The 16,181-nt window shown below is 53.9% G+C and overlaps 1 protein-coding gene across 4 annotated transcripts in view; it reads left to right on the top strand.

The window, feature by feature from the left end:
• The first annotated feature begins 975 nt into the window (after positions 1-975).
• IGF2 (insulin like growth factor 2) overlaps positions 976-16,181 on the top strand; it is a 43,739-nt gene continuing 28,533 nt past the window's right edge. For 2 of the 4 annotated variants that reach the window (XM_029058911.2, XM_029058915.2), the window contains exon 1: positions 2,110-2,204. In XM_029058911.2, the coding sequence (XP_028914744.1) occupies positions 2,136-2,204 (69 nt within the window). In that variant the 5' untranslated portion in view covers positions 2,110-2,135. Of the gene's footprint in view, positions 1,054-2,109; positions 2,205-16,181 lie in introns of those variants that run through there. The other 2 variants (XM_029058912.2, XM_029058913.2) reach the window with 2 other exon arrangements.

Below are 16,181 nucleotides of genomic sequence, written 5' to 3' on the forward strand. Positions count from 1 at the left end.
CCTCTCTGTATCTCTCTGTCTCTGTGTTTTTCTCTCTTGGTCTCCCTCTCTCCTCCAGGGACGCTTTGCCTCGGTCTATCTGTCACTTTCTCTGTCTCTGTTTGTCTATCTCTCCGTGTCTCTCTCGGTCTCTCTGTCTCTATCTATCACTTTCTCTCTCTGTCTCTCTCTCTGTCCCCCCCCCCACCTCTCAGTCTCTCTCTGTCCCTCCTCTTTGGCTCTCTCTTCCCGGCCTTGACGAACCAACCAACCCCAACCGGGTGAATGGACCCCGATTAACCCCCTCCCCCTCGCCCCCTTCCCCCCCCCCAACAGCGCACACCATGCACCCTTTAGTTGCCGGGAAGGATATCTCAGAAGCGATTAAAAGATCAAACGCACCCAGCAGGGAGACCCCCAAATAAGACCCCTTCGGTGGGTCGATTTCTGGGGGATTAGAGGTGCTTTGCGCCCTCCCCATCCGCCCAACTCAACCTCTGCTCCCCGGAGCCCCCTCCCCCTGCAGCTCCCCTGTGGTGACCCTTCGCCTTTGAAAAAGTGGGGTGGGGGCTCCCCGTTGCGGATTGCGCTTAAGGGGGTTGATGTCCGTGAGTTTCCATAACCTCCCGGTCTCCCTGGTAAGGGGGAAGATCTCCTCGCCCTGCTCTTTCAGCTTTCCCGAGGACCGACGGGCCTTTAGAGTGGGGGGACAAGGAGGAGAAGAGAGGGGTCCTAACCTCGCAGCTGAGACCCTCCTCCCCTCCCCCATGGGGACGTATCACCCTTTCGGGGTCTCGTTTGCGCAATCCGGGACCGGGAAACGGGAGGGGGGCAGGGAGGGGCCGGCCTATGCCCTAATCTGGGAGAATTAAAGGGATTAGGGAGGGAGGGGGAGGTGAGGGGAAGGGGGAGGGGGCCGTCCTCTGGCCCTATCCGGATCTTTCAGACACCCCTCCAGGTGGAGGAGAAAAGGGGAGGGGAAAAGCTTCGGCTGATCTGAGAGATTCGGTGCGGGCGACCTAAGGCGGAGAGAGGAAGAAATCCACTCGGCGCGCAATGGAGCAGAGTGTGCGTGTGAGTGTGTGTGTGTGATGGGGGCCTCAAAATTGAGGCTATTTGGGTTTCTAGGTTGGGTTCTCCCCAGTCCCCCGGGGCCCGATCGCCTGGGTCCCCACCTTGGAGCCGGTTGGAGAGGTAACAGTAACCCCAGTGAGGATGGTATCTGTTAAGCGCTCACTATGTGCCAGGCACTGTACTGAGCGCTGGGGTGGATCCAAGCAAATCGGAGGTCCTTCCAAGGAGAGGTGGGCGGGGTGGGGGGGGGGCAGAGGGAGAGAGAGAGGAGGGCTGACCCGTTGATCTCTGACCCGATCTCTGGCCGGGCTTGGGACTTTGGTCCCGTAATAAACGTCTCCTAGCTTCTTCCGGTCCTGACTCCGGGGCGGGGAGGGGAGGGGGCTTAGGGAGGGCGGTCTCCGCCCCCCACTCCCCCGCAAACCCGCGGGTCCGTGCGTCAGAGAGCTGGGATCGTTCCTTCCCGAGCCCAGACCCGCTTTCGCACCCAGTGTAGGAGACGCCCCGCTCTCCGTCATCCCTGGATTAACGGTTGTGAAAACTTTCCCCTTCTGCCTCTGGGTCTCTCTCTCTTGTCTCTCATTCTGCTGGTCTCCCCCCTTCTCCTCTCTCTCTCCGCCCCCCTCCACCATCCCACGCGGGGCTTGGGGAGGGGGCTTGGAGGGGGGGAGGGGGCGGAGTCGGAGGCTATTGGCTGGGTGACCCTGTTGTGTTTCCCTACTGGGTCCGAAAGGACCACACTCCGGGCTCGGCCTCTATAAGAACCGGGGCCGGGCGAGGGACGGACAAGCCTGCTCCTGTCTGTCCAGGGCCGGAGAGGGTCCGGGGAAGGAAAGAGCCGGAGCCGCCGACCCCTCCCCTCCCCCCTCCACCTCCCACGACCCCCAGCCCCGGCCTCGACCCCCTCCCCCCCTGGAGATCCACGTTGCCCCCCGTCCCCCTCCCCAAAGATCCTTCTCCTCCACGTCCCGAAGAGCCAGGGGGCTCTGATCCCGCGCCGCCCCCTCCCCTGCATCCTCGGCTCCCCTCCCCCTCCCCCATCCCGCCCCCCCCATCCACCGACCCCCCCCCCACCCACCGACATGGGCCGGGAGAAGCCCTCGGCTTGCTGCCGCCTCTCCTTCCCGCCGAGCCGCGGCAACACCCTACAGGTGAGGCTGGAGGGACCCCTGACCCCCACCCCGACCCCCACCCACCCCCAGGGCCGGGGACCCCCGCCCCCGGGGTCACCGAAGGACCAGCCGAGGCCCGGCGGCGGGGGAGAGCGCTTCGCAGAGCACAACCCTCTCCTGAAGGGGGTGGGGAGGGATTGGGGGGGCGGGAGGGGGCATCTTCATCCAGGCTGGAGTTTGGGGAAGGGTCCCCCAGGCTGGGGAACCAGACCCTCCCTCCCCATCCCCGCCCCCCTGGAAGGAACGGCTCGGCGGGAGGGGGGAAGCAGGAGAGGTGGGTAGGGGGAAAGGTGGGAGGTGGGGGTGCATGGAGGTATTGGGGGGTCGGGGGTCGGGGGTGCGTCTGGTTGGAGGTGCGGTCATTTCCTGCGCCGCGGGATCTTTGCGGGAGTTGCGGGGTGTTAATAGGAATAATCATAATGATGGTGTTTGTTAAGCGCTGACTATGTGCCAGGCACTGTACTAAGCGCTGGGGACGAGGACCGTCCCCGGGATGTCGCGTCCTGAGGGGGAAGCCGGGGACTTCAAAGTTGCGGATTTGGAAACTCGACTCCCCCCTCTCATCTCCCCCAAAGCCCCCCACCCCACCCCAGGGAGGTGTAGCAGAAGATCTTGTCCGCTGGGGGGCGCCCGAGCGACGGGCCAGGCGGGGTAACCCTGGGGGGGTTTGCCCACCCTCCTCTGCCCCCTCCCCCCCCATCCGGGTCAGGGTCTCCCCTGCCCCACTCAGGGGTCCGGGAGGGTGGGGGGGGAAGCTTGGACAGGCGTGAGCCAAGCCAGGGGAGCCCTGAACTCCCGGGGTGGCTTCGGTGGGGGTTCCGATTTTGAGGGAGGGTCTGTTTCAGCACCCCCGACCCCTCCAGGGGCTATGGGCATAGACCCCCCTCTCCCCTGTGACCATTCATCGCTGCCTGGATCGACCCGGATCAGGCGCAATTGGAGGAGGGGGGACAAGAGAGAGAGAGAATGTGTGTGTGTGTTTTAGGGGGAGGCACATCCCCCATCCACCCTCCACCCCATCCAGACTGGGAAGCTCCTTCCACTGTCCCCCTGCCACTGAGTCTCGGGAACAGAGCAGTTAACAGGGTCCGCGAAGGACGATGATGGGGGGAATTGGGGAAGAACAGGGAGGGTGGATTATCCGGCTCCAGGACGCCCCCCACCCATCACCCCCAAACCTAAACTCAGGCCGAATGGCCTTCTCCAGACTGAGGGGCGGTCGGGGGCGGGGGGCGAGTCCCTCGATGCTGGCCGAGACCCTCACTCATTACCTCCCACATAGCAAAACCCGACCCGGGGGTGTCCCCCGGCCCACCCCAGGGGCTTCCGTCCAGCGACCGTGGAGGGGGGCAGATGGACAGAGGTTGCGAGGGGTAATCCGGGGTGGGAGGGAGAGACGGGGCTCCGGGGTCCAGAAAGCAGCCCCCAGCCCCAAATGCCGCGGTCCGGGCTGGGCGGGAGAGCTCTTGGAGGGCTGAAGGGGGCAACGAGGAATTTGCATCTTGGGGTCCTCGGGCCGGTCCTGAAAATTGAATTTTCCCCGACCCTTGTCCCAGCGCCAGGCAGATTGAGGAGGGGTCCTGAGCGGCTGGGTCCCCTCCCCGGCCCGGGAGGTTCGGGAGAAAGTTTCTGGATTGGTGGGGGGAGGGGGCTGGTGGCGGAGGCTATCCGGGGGCTTCGGGGCTCGGTGGTGACGACCCCCGCCCCCCTGTGTCCCGACAGGACCCCCGACCCTATCTCTGCCGACAGCAGAGCCGAGCAGCGCTCCCGCTCCCCCGATTCACAATCTTCGGGCTTCGTGGGGGAGCGGGCGGGGAGGGGGTGGGGGTCTTTGCTGGAGCCCGGCGGAGAGGGGGCTCTCTGAGCGAGCTGACCACCCACCCACCACCCCCTCCCCTCTTCCTCCTCCTCCTCCCTCCCTCCCTCCCTCTCTCCCCTCTGCGTGTGGCCTTGGCTTGAACCCGGCAGGCCCGAAGAGTTGTCAAATTGGGGGGTGGGAGGAGGAGGGGGGCGGGCAGAGGCCCCGGCCGAAATGGGAAAACCAGCCCGCGCCCCCTCGCCCCCCCACGGAGCCTGGGCCCGAAGGGGTTAACCCGCCTGCTCGCCGGGCTGCAGGGGGAGGGAGGGGGCCTGAACCCCGAACCGAGGCGGTGGGAGCCCCCTCCCCCCGGCTGCTGAAATCCCACCCACCCTCCCACCCCTCTGCCTTCTCTTCTCCTCTTCTTCCCCTCTCTCCCCTCCTCCTCCTCTCTTTCTCTCCCTCTCTCTCCCCCCTCCCTTCTTCTACCTTTTCTCCTTCTCTCCCCCTTTCCCCCTTTCCCCCTTCTTCCCTCCTCTCCCCCATCTCCCCTCTCTCTCCTCCTCGCCCCTCCTTTGCTCTCTTCTCCCTCTCTTCCCCTCTCCCTTCTCCCTCCCCTCTCCCCCTTCTACCTTCTCTCCCCCTTCCCTCCTCTTCCCCGTCTCCCCCTCTCCTCTTCCCTCCTCTTCCCCATCTCCCCCTCTCCTCTTCTCTCCTCTTCTCTCCTCTTCTCTCCTCTTCTCTCCTCTTCTCTCCTCTTCCCCATCTCCCCCTCTCCTTATCTCCCCTCCTCTTCTCTCTTCTCCTCCTCTTCCTCTCTCCCCCTCCCCTCTTCTACCCCCTCTCCCCCTTTCCCCTCTCTTCCCTCCTCTTCCCCATGTCCCCTCTCCCCCTCTCCCCTGCTCTCCCTCTCTCCCCTTCCCCCTTCTTCCCCTCTCTCCCTCTCCCCTCTTCTCCCCCTCTCTACCCTCTACCTTCTCTCCTTTCCCCCTTTCCCCCTCTCTTCCCTCCTCTTCCCCATCTTCCCTCGCTCTCCTCCTCTCCCCTCCTCTGCTCTCCCTCTCTCCCCCTCCCTTCTTCTACCCCCTCTTCTTCTCTCCCCTTTTCTCCCCTCTCCCCTCCCCTCCTCTCTTCTCCCCCTCTCCCCCTCTCCCCTCTTCTACCCCCTCCCCTCTTCTTCCCTCCTCCCCTCTTCTACCCCCCTCCTTCTCTCCCTATTCCCCCCCTTCCCTCCTCTTCCCCATCTCCCTTCTCTCTCCTCCTCCCCTCGCCTCTGCTCTCTTCTCCCCCTCTTCCCTCTCTTCCCCTCTCCCTCTTTTCCCTTCTTCCCTCGTCTTCCCCATCTTCTCTCTTCTCCTCTGCTCTCTTCTCTCCCCCTTCCCCTCTCCTCCTCTCCCTCCCCTCTCCCTAAATCTGCCCATCTCTTCACTCCTCTCCTCCTCTCTCCCTTTCCCCCTTCTCCCCCATCTCTCCATCTCCCCCCTCCTCGGCTTTCTTCTCCCCATCTCTCCCCTCCTCTCCGTCTCCCCACTCTCCACCCCCCTCCCCTTCTCCTCTTCTCTCCCCCTCCTCACCCTCTCTCCCTCCTTTCTGTTTCGGCTCTGAGGCCCTGGAAGCCTAGCAGGGAGGGGAAGGCCAGTAATGAAGAGCAGGAGGTAAGCGAGGTTACTCAAACTTTTTCAGTCCTCGGCGGCCCTGCCGGCTGTCTTTAGAAAACTTAGGCAAGATTCTGTTTCCCTTTCATTTTATTTATTTATTTTTTTATGTAATAAATCAAACGTTTCTGGGCCGCGGACCAAAATTCCTGCAAGTCTCTCTCCCCAGTGGAGAGAAACAGTGCTTAGTGCCGCCCCCCTTCTCCCCTCTTTCTCCCTTTCTTCTCTCCCCCTCCCTTCTTTCTCCCCCTTCTCTCCACCTCACTTCTCCTCTCCCTCCACTCTCCTCTCCAACTCTCCTCTTCACTTTCTCCCTTCTCTCCTTCTCTCCGCTTTCTCTCTCCTTTCCTCCTCCCTCCTTCCCTCTCCCCTTCTCTCCCTTCTCTCTCCCCCTTCATTCAATCATTCATCCATCCATTCAATCGGATTTATTGAGCTCTTACTGTGTGCAAAGCACTGTACTAAGTACTTGGGAGAGTCTAATGCAACAATAAACAGACACATTCCCTGCCCACAACGAGCATACAGTCCAGAGGGAATAAGGGTACTTGTTAAGCACTTACTGTGTACCTAGCACGGTTCTAAGCACTGTGGTAGATACAAGATAAATAGGTTGCATGGGGCTCACAGCCTTAACCCCCATTTTACAGATGAGGTAATCGAGATCCAGAGGAGTGAAGTGACTTGTCCAAGGTCACCCAGCAGACATGTGGCAGAACTGGGGTTAAACCCTTCCTCTATTCCATCCTCCTCTCTCAGTGTGGCTTAGTGAGAAGCAACATGGCTTAGTGGCAAGAGCATGGCCTTGGATGTCAAAGGATGCGGCTTCTGATCCTGGCTCCACCACTTGTCTGCTGTGTGACCTTGGGCAAGCCATTTAGCTTCTCCGTGCCTCAGTGACCTCATCTGTAAAATGGAGGGGTTGAGACTGTGAGCCCCATGTGGGACAACCTATTTGCCTTGTATCTACCCCAGTGCTTAGAACAGGGCTCGGCACATAGTAAGCCCTTAACAGATACCATCATTATTCTCTTTCCCTTCCCTGTCTCTCTTTCTCTCCTCCCTCCCACTCTACCATTCACTTTTGGAGTCTAGCTTGGTAGGAAAGAACGGGTGGACTGGTACTGAATCAACCGCAGTCCTACGGGAGGGGAGTGGGAGATGGAGCAGGGGGTGTTGGGGATGGATGGAAGCACCAGTGCCTAGTGGAGAGAGCCCAGGCCTGGGAGTCAGAGGACCTGGGTTCTAATTCCAGCTCCACCACTTATCTGCTGTGTGACCTTGGGCAATTCACTTAACTTCTCTGTGCCTCAGTTACCTCATCTGTAAAATGGGGACTGAGACTGGTAGCCCTGTGTGGGACATGGATTGTGTCTGACCTGATTATCTTGTATCTACCCCAGTGCTTAGTACAGGGCCCGGCACATAGTAAGGGTTTAACAAGTATCATTTTTAAAAAAATGACCTTCCAGGTGCCTTCTCTCCTTGCATTTTACAAGAAGCAGCGTGGCTTAGTGAAAAGAGCACAGAAATCAAAAGGCCTAATCCCGGCTCTGCAGTTTGCCTGCTGTGTGACCTTGGGCAAATCACTTGACTTCTTGGGGCCTCAGTTTCCTTATCTCTAACATGGAGTTTCAATACCTGTTCTCGTTCTTAGATTGTGGAACAGGAACCGGGCCCAGTCTGATTACCTTGCATCTACCTCAGCGCTTAGTACAGTGTCAGGTGCATAGTAGCCTGGCATTATGGATAGGGCACAGGCCTCGGAGTCACGAGGTCATGGGTTCTGATCCCAGATCTGCCACTTGTCGGCTGTGTGACCTTGGGCAAGTCACTCCACTTCTCTGGGTCCCAGTTCCCTCATTTGTAAAATGGGGATTGAGACTGTGAGCCCCGTAGGAGACATGGACTGTGTCCAACCCGGTTTGCTTGTATCCACCCCAGTGCTTAGTACAGTGCCTGGCACATTCATTCCATCGTACTTATTGAGCACTTACTGTGTGCAGAGCACTGTACTAAACACTTAAAAATACAATTCAGCAACAAAGAGAGACAATCCCTACCCAACAATGGGTTCACAGTCTAGAAGGCACATAGTAAGCATTTAACAAATACCATCATTATTATTATTAATAGTAGTTGTTGTTGTGTCGTGTCCGACCCTTAGCAATTCCAGAGACGCATCTCTCCCAGAACGCCCCACTTCCCTCTGGCATCGTTCTGGGAGCGGATCCATAAAGTTTTCATGGTAAAAATCCAGAAGTGGTTTACCACTCCCTCCTTCTGTGCAGTAAACTTGAGTCTCAACCCTCAACTCTCTCCCATGCCGCTGTTGCCCAGCACAGGTGAGTTTTGACTTGTAGCATTCATTCATTCAATAGTATTTATTGAGCACTTACTATGTGCAGAGCACTGTACTAAGCGCTTGGAATGTACAAATCGGTAACAGATAGAGACAGGTTGCCTTCCACTCACTAACTACTGCCCAAGCTAGGAATGGAATAGATAGGCCTCTGCCTGACTCTCCCTCTCAGTGGAAAGAGCCCAGGCTTGGGAGTCAGAGGTCGTGAGTTCTGATCCCGGCTCTGCCGCTTGCCCGCTGTGTGACTTTGGGCAAGTCACTTCACTTTTCTATGCCTCAGTTACCTTATCTGTAAAATGGGGATTAAAACTGTGAGCCCCAGGGGGACAACCTGATCACCTTGTATCCCCCAGCTCTTAGAACAGTCCCTGGCATATAGTAAGCGCTTAACAAATACCACCATTTTTATTTAGTCGTGACGGGTAAACTATCGGAAACTCTCCAGGTGTCATCCCGAGAGGAGAGTAGAAGTAATAATTTCTGTATTTTTTAAGCTCTTACTATGTGCCCAGCACTGTTCTAAGCACTGGGGTAGATACAGGGTAATCAGGTTGTCCCACATGGGGCTCACACTTTTAATCCCCATTTTGCAGAGGAGGTAACTGAGGCACAGAGAAGTTAAGAGATTTGCCCAAGGTCACACAGCAGACAAGTGACAGAGCCGGGATTAGGATCCAAGTCCTCTGACTCCCAAGCCCGAGCTCTTTCCACTGAACCACACGGCTTCTCAGTAGTAGTAACCATTTAACAATTGCCCAATCATTTCTTTCATTCACCCCCATTTCCCCTGTCACCCCCAGCTCTGCTTCTCCTGTCCCTCTTTCCCCAGCTTCTCGAGGGATCTCTTACATCAAAAACCCCAGAACAGTGTCAGCTTCCTCAGGGGAGACATCATGTCTTGCTTCTGGTACCTTCCCAAGTGCTTGATAGCATTTGTTAAGCACTTACTTTGTGCCGGGCACTGTACTAAGTGCCGGGGTGGATACAAGCAACTCGGGTTGGACCCAGTCCCTGGCCCCTGTGGGGCTCACAGTCTCAAACCCCCTTTTACAGATGAGATAACGGAGGCTCAGAGAAGTGAAATGACTTGCCCAAGGTCACCCAGCAAACAAGTGGCAGAACCAAGATTAGAACCCATGACCTTTTGACTACACTGTGCTGCTATTAACATTACTACCTACCGCTATTCCTTCCACTATTCATTCAGTTGTATTTATTGAGCGCTTACTGTATGCGGAGCACTGTACTAAGCACTTGGGAAGAACAATTCAGAAACAGAGACAATCCCTGCGCACAACGGGCTCCTACTATTCCTACTTTTACCTCTGCTGCTACGACAGAGAAGCAGCATGACGTTGCGGATAGAGCCCGGTCCTGGGAGTCAGAAGGTCATGGGTTCTAATTCCGGCTCCACCCCGTCTGTGCGGTGTAACCTTGAGCAAGTCCCTTCACTTCTCTGGGCCTCAGTTACCTCATCTGTAAAATGGGGATTGAGACCGTGAGCCACGTGGAACAGAGACTGCGTCCAATTTAATTTGCTCGGATCCACTTCGGCGCTTAGTAGAGTGTCTGGCACATAGCAAACGCTTAGCAAATACTATTATTATTATTACTACTAGTAGTACCACTTTACTATTACCCCTAGTTGTTGTCTTTCGCTGTCGAGTCGTGTCCGACCCATAGCGACGTCGTAGACGCATCTCTCACAGAACGCCCCACTTCCTTCTGCCATCGTTCCGGTAGCGGATCCATAGAGTTTTCTTGGAAAAATTCCAGAAGCACTTTAGCATTGCCTCCTTCCGTGCAGTAAACGAGTCTCTTCCCTCGACTCTCCCATGCCGCTGCTGCCCAGCACGAGTGAGTTTTGACTTGATTGTCTTCCACTCGCTAGCCACTTGCCCCACTGGCTTGTATCCACCCTAGCGTTTAGTTCAGTGCCTGGCACGTAGTAAGTGCTTAGCAAACACCATAATTATTTCTAGACTGTGAACCTGTTGTTGGGTAGGGATTGTCTGTATTTGTTGCCCAATTGTACTTTCCAAACGCTTAGTATAGTGCTCTGCACACAGTAAGCACTCAATAAATACAATTGAATGAACTAGGAATGGAATGGGTAGGGCTTGGCTTGACTCTCCCTCCTGTACTCGTGACTGGTAGAGGACTGGAAACTCTCCAGGTGCCGCCCTGAGAGGGGACCATTCATTCAATAGTATTTATTGAGCGCTTACTATGTGCAGAGCACTGTACTAAGCGCTTCCCCTAGTGCTACTAATATTGCCTGTATGCTTGTTTGGATGTCTGTCTCCCCGATTCTAGACTGTGAGCCCGTTTTGGGGTAGGGATTGTCTCTATTTGTTGCTGAATTATACTTTCCAAGCGCTTAGTACAGTGCTCTGCACACAGTAAGCACTCGATAAATACGATTAAATGAATGAAGTACAGTGCCCGGCACATAGTAAGCGCTTAACAAATACCATCATTATTATTATTACTATTACTACCATTACTACAATAGTAATGATGATGGCATTTGTTAAGCACTTACTATGTGCCAAGCAGTGTTCTAAGCACTGGGGGGATACAAAGTGATCAGGTTGTCCCACGTGGGGCTCACAGTCTTCATCCCCATTTGACAGATGAGGTCACTGAGAAGTTAAGAGAAGTGAAGTGACTTGCCCAAAGTCACACAGCTGACATGTGGCAGAGCCAGGATTAGAACCTATGTCCCCTGACTCCCAAGCCCATGCTCTTTCCACTGAGCCACACTACTACTACTGCTTCTACTAATAATATTAATTCTGGTATTTGTTAAGCGCTTACTATATGCCAGGCACTGTACTAAACACTGGGTAGATACAAGGTCATTAGGTTGTCCCATGTGGAGCTCACAGTCTTAATCCCCATTTTACAGATGAGATAACTGAGGCAAGGAGAAGTAAAGTGACTTTCCCAAGGCCACACAGCAGACAAGTATTACTATCACTTCTGCTACTATTGTTGCCGCTTCTACTACCAATCAATCAGTCGATGGTATTTATTGAGTGCTTCCTGTGGGCAGAGCACTGTACTAAGCGTTTGGGAGAGGACAATATACAGAGTTGGTAGGTGTGGTCCCTACCCACAAGAAGCTTAAAGCTTAGAAGGGAGACAGACAATAAATAAATGGATATAATAATGGTATTTGTGAAGTGCTTACTATGTGCCAAGCACTGTTCTAAATGCTGGAGGGTTATGAGGAGGAGTGAATAAAGGGTAGAAATTCAAGTGGAAGGGAGAGGGAGAAGAGGAAATGAGGATTTCATTGGGAAGGCCTCTTGGAAGAGGTGGGATTTTAACAGGCTTTGAGGGTGGGGAGAGTCATTGTCGGGTATGAAGAGGGAGGGAGTTCCAGGCCAGAGGCAGGACGTGGGTGAGGGGTCGGTGGCAAGAGAGATGAGTTCCGGGTACAGTTGGCATTAGAGGAGTGAAGTGTGCAGGCTGGGTTGGGGTAGGAAGTCAGCGAGGTGAGGTGGGAGGGGGCAAGGTGATCGACTGCTTTGAAGTCGATGGTAAGGGTTTTTGTTGGAGATGGAGGTGATTGGGCAACCACTGGAGTTTCTTGAGGAGTGGGGAAACATGGCCTGAACTTTTCTGTAGAAAAATGATTCGGGCAGCAGAGTGAAAGTATGGACTGGAGTGGGGAGAGACAGGAGGCTGGGAGGTCAGCAAGGAGGCTGATGCGGTCATCCAGGCGGGTTGAGTGATTGTATTAACGGGATAGCAGTTTGGATGGAGAGGAAAGGATGCTGTGAAGGTGGAACCGACAGGATTTAGTGATGGATTGAATATGTGGGTTGAAGGAGAGAGAGAAATTGAGAATAGCACCAAGGCTTGTGAGACAGGAAGGATGGTGGTGCCGTCCACAGTGATGGGAAAAACAGAAGGATAGAGCTTGGGTGGGAATATGACAACTTCTGTTTTGGACATGTTAAGTTTAAGGTGTCAGCGGGACAACTTAGTAGAGACGTCCTGAGGGTAGGAGGAAACAGGAGACTGCAGAAAAGGAGAGATCAGGGCTAGAAATTTAGATTTGGGAATCATCTGCATAGAGGTGGTAGCTGAAGCCACGGGAGCGAATGAATTCTCCGAGTGGGTATAGATGAAGAATAGAAGGGGACCCAGAACTGAACCTTGAGAGACCCCCACAGTTAGCGGGTGGGAGGCAGAGGAGGAGTCCGTGAAGGAGAATGAGAATAAGCAGCCAGAGAGATAGGAGAACCAGCAGAGCGGAGCACCGAATGGAGAGTATAGAGCACAGAGCAGAACACAGAGCAGAGAGTGCCGAGCGGAGAGCTCAAAGAAGAGAGTGCAGAGAGCAGAGAGGAGAGCTCAGAGCGGAGAGTGTAGAGCAGAGTGCAGAGTGGACAGGAGAGCAGAGGGCAGACTGTGAGGTCACTGTGGGCAGGAATGTGTCTGTTCTACTGTACTCTTCCAAGCGCTTAGTCCAGTGTTTTGCACACAGTAAGCGTTTGATAAATACGATTGAATGAATGAATAAATGAATGGAGAGCCCAGAGAGGAAAGCACAGAGGGGAGAGAGCATAGAGGAGAGCAGAGTGCGGAGTGGATAGCATAGTGGATAGCGCAGAACACAGAGCAGAGAGCTCTGAAGGTGTGGAGGAGGGGAGCGTGGAAGAGTTAGGGACCCCCTATTCTGGGGACCACCACCCTCCCTTCTCCACATTCCCCCGGTCAGTCCACAGAGGGGTCAGGGATCAGGAGTGAGGCTGGTTCCAAACAGCCCTGTGATGTCTAAACTTCCTCCTTGAGCGCGTGTGCACGTGAAAGGGTCCACGTTTGGGTGTGTGCTTGTATATGTGAGTGGGTTTTTGTGAGGGTGTAGTTGCAAGGAAGTGTATGGGCGTGTGTGGAGGTGTGAACATGGGTAGATGTGTGTATATATGGGTGCTTGTATGCTTGTATGAGTGCAGGCCTAAATTTGTGTATGCTTGTGTGTCTGTGATGTATGTTTGTGTCTGTTGCAGGTGAGTTTCTGTTTGTATGCTTGCATATGGGTATGGGTTTGGGTCTGCGTACTTGTGTGTGGGTGTAGGTGTGTGACTGTGTGCTTGTGTGCAAATAGGTGTTTGTGTGTACATGTTTGGGTGCAGGTGCAGGTGTGTGTCTGTGTGTGCTTGTGTGAGGGTGCAGGGGTCTGCCTGTGTGTTGTGATATCCTGCTGTTTTGTAGTCTTCATTTTGGCTCAGGTTGTGGGGTGGGAGGAACCAGAGGGGGAGATTTGTCAGGGTGGCAGCCGAGGAAAAGTTGGGGGTCGGTCAGCCGGCGGGGGGTGGGGAGAGACAGGGTTAGCCCCCTAAGAAATGAGGCACTGCCCTTGTGGAGCCCCAACTCCCAGCGTGCTAAATCTGCTCTGCTGGCCAGTAGCTGGTGCTGGGGTGCAGCTTATACACCTGTGGATGTGGAAAAGAGGTGCCATTTACACACCTATGGGTGGAGAAATGGTGTGCAGCCTATACACCAGGAAAATTTCATTCATTCACTCATTCAATCTTATTTATTAAGTGTTTACTGTGTGCAGAGCACTGTACTAAGCACTTGTAAAGTACAATTCAGCAATAAACCATGACAATCCCTGCCCACAACAAGCTCACAGTCTTGGTTGGTGGGGGGAAGAGAGACATCAATAAAAATAAATAAAATTCATTCATTCAGTAGTATTTATTGAGCACTTACTGTGTGCAGAGCACTTTACTAAGTGCATTCCCAAGCAGTTAGTGGTCAATAAATACTACTATTTACTACTATTGTACATTACAGCAATAAAAAGAGACAATCCCTGCTCACAGCGAGCTCACGGTCTATACAGGTACATGCATGCTGGGCAGATATATACCTAAGAGCTGTTTATACAACTATGGGTGGAGAAATGGGGTGTAGCTTATACAACTGTGTACATGGCAAGGAGATGTAGTTTACACAACTATGATTGGGGAAACAGAGGGCGGCTTATACACCAGGAAAAGCGGATGGGGAAGAGGGTTGTGGTGATTTATACCCCTGATGGAGGGGAATTGGGGTGCGGTTTATTCTCCAGGGAAGCAGCATAGCTTAGTGGAAATGCCACAGGTCTGGGGCTGGAGGACCTGGGTTCTATTTCATGTATTTATGGAATTTTCTTTTAATGGTATATGTTAAGCACTTACCATATGCCAGGCACTGTACCAGGCACTGGGGTAGAGAGAAGCTAATCAGGTGGACATAATTCCTGTCCCGCATAGGGCTCACGGTCTTAATCCCCATTTTACAGATTCATTCATTCATTCATTCAATTGAATTTATTGAGTACTTACTGTATGTAGAACACTGTACTAGCACTTGAGCATTGTACTAAGCCCTTGAGGTAACTATATGTGCCAGGCACTGTACTAAACACTGGGGGTAGATATCAGGTTGGACACAGTTCATGTCCCACATGGGGCTCAAGTGAAATCCCCATTTTACAGACTAAGTAAATGAGACCCGAAGAAGTGAAGTGACTTGTCCAAGGTCACACAGCAGCCCAGTAGAGCCGGGTTTAGGATTCAAGTCGTTGTGACTATCAGGTCCAGGCTTTTTACACTAGGCCACACTGTTTCTCTGCCATTTGACCCTGAGCAAGTCACTTCACTTCTACATGCCTCAGTTACCTCATCTATAACATGGGGAAGAAGACTGTGAGCCCCAAGTGGGACTCGAACTGTATCCAACTTGATTACCCCATAGCTTGTATCTACCCCATCGCTTAACACAGTGCCTGGCACGTAATAAGTGCTTAACAAATGACATTAAAAAATGAGGATTCAAAACCTGTTCTCCCTCCTACTTAAACTGTGAGCCCCATGGGGGAGAGATTGTATCCAGTATATCTACCCCAGTGCTTAGAATAGTCTTGACACAGAGTAAGCACTTCACCAACAGACAATTGCTCTCTTCTCTTTAAAGCCTTATTGAAAGCCCATCTCCTCCAAGGCTTTCCCAGACTAAGCCCTGCTTTTCCTCATCTCCCACTCCCTTCTGCATCACCCTGACTTGTACCCTTTGCTCTCCCCCACAACCCAGCCCCACAGCACTTATGTAGAGCTCTGTCATTTTATTTATTTTTAGAGATATCTCTCTCCTCTTCCCTCTAGACTGTGAGCTTGTCATGGGCAGGGAATGTCACTGTTTATTGTTGTACTGTACAACAGGAGCTCAGTACAGTGCTTTGCATAGAGTAAATAGGAATAATGAATGAGTGAATGAACAAATGCACAAAAAAGCAGGGAAAGGGATTGGAGAAGTGGGGTGTGAAGTTTATACCCCTGTGGGAGGGGAATGCGGTGCAGTTTATACATCAGTGAAGGGGGATGGGGAAAAGTGGGATGAGGTGGCTTACACTCTTGTGGGAGGGGATCTGGGTTGTGGATGGGGTGGGTGGGAGCAGAAGGGGTACTGGTCTGTGGCTGGTGGGGGTGGGGGACATTGGTCTGGGGAGGGTGGGCCTTCATTTATTCATTCAATCAATGTATTTATTGAACGCTTACTGTGTGCAGAGCACTGGACTAAGCACTTGGGAAAATACAATACAGCAATAAAAAGAGACAATCCCTACCCACAAACAAGCTCACAGTCTAGAGGTGGGGAGACAGACATCAACACAAATAAAAAAGTTATAAATATATACATAAGTGGTGTGGGGCTGGGAGTAGGGATGAATAAAGGGAGCAAGTTAGGGTGATGCAGAAGGGAGTGGGAGAAGAGGAAAGGAGGGATTAGTCAGGGAAGATTGGAGGAGATGGACCTTCAATAAGGCTTTGGAGCATCAGAGAGTCATTGTCTGTCGGATCTGATGGGGGGGTGCTGGTCTGGGGTCGGTTGGGGGGGTTGTTTGGGGTGGGGGGCTGGTTTGGGGTCGGGGAGGGGTGGGAGGCCCTGGTGTGAGGCCAGTGGGGGCGGGTTGCACTAGTCTGGGGCAGGTGGGGAAGGGGAGCACTGGTCTGGGGTTGATGAGGGTGGGGAACCCTGGTCTGGGACAGGTGAGAGTTGGGGGTCACTGATCCGGGATAGGTTGGGGGTGCTGGTCTGGGATTGGTAGGAGTGGCGGGCAACATCCTGGGGTGGGT

This window comes from Ornithorhynchus anatinus, chromosome 3 (genome assembly GCF_004115215.2).
Source record: "Ornithorhynchus anatinus isolate Pmale09 chromosome 3, mOrnAna1.pri.v4, whole genome shotgun sequence".
NCBI lineage: Eukaryota > Metazoa > Chordata > Mammalia > Monotremata > Ornithorhynchidae > Ornithorhynchus > Ornithorhynchus anatinus.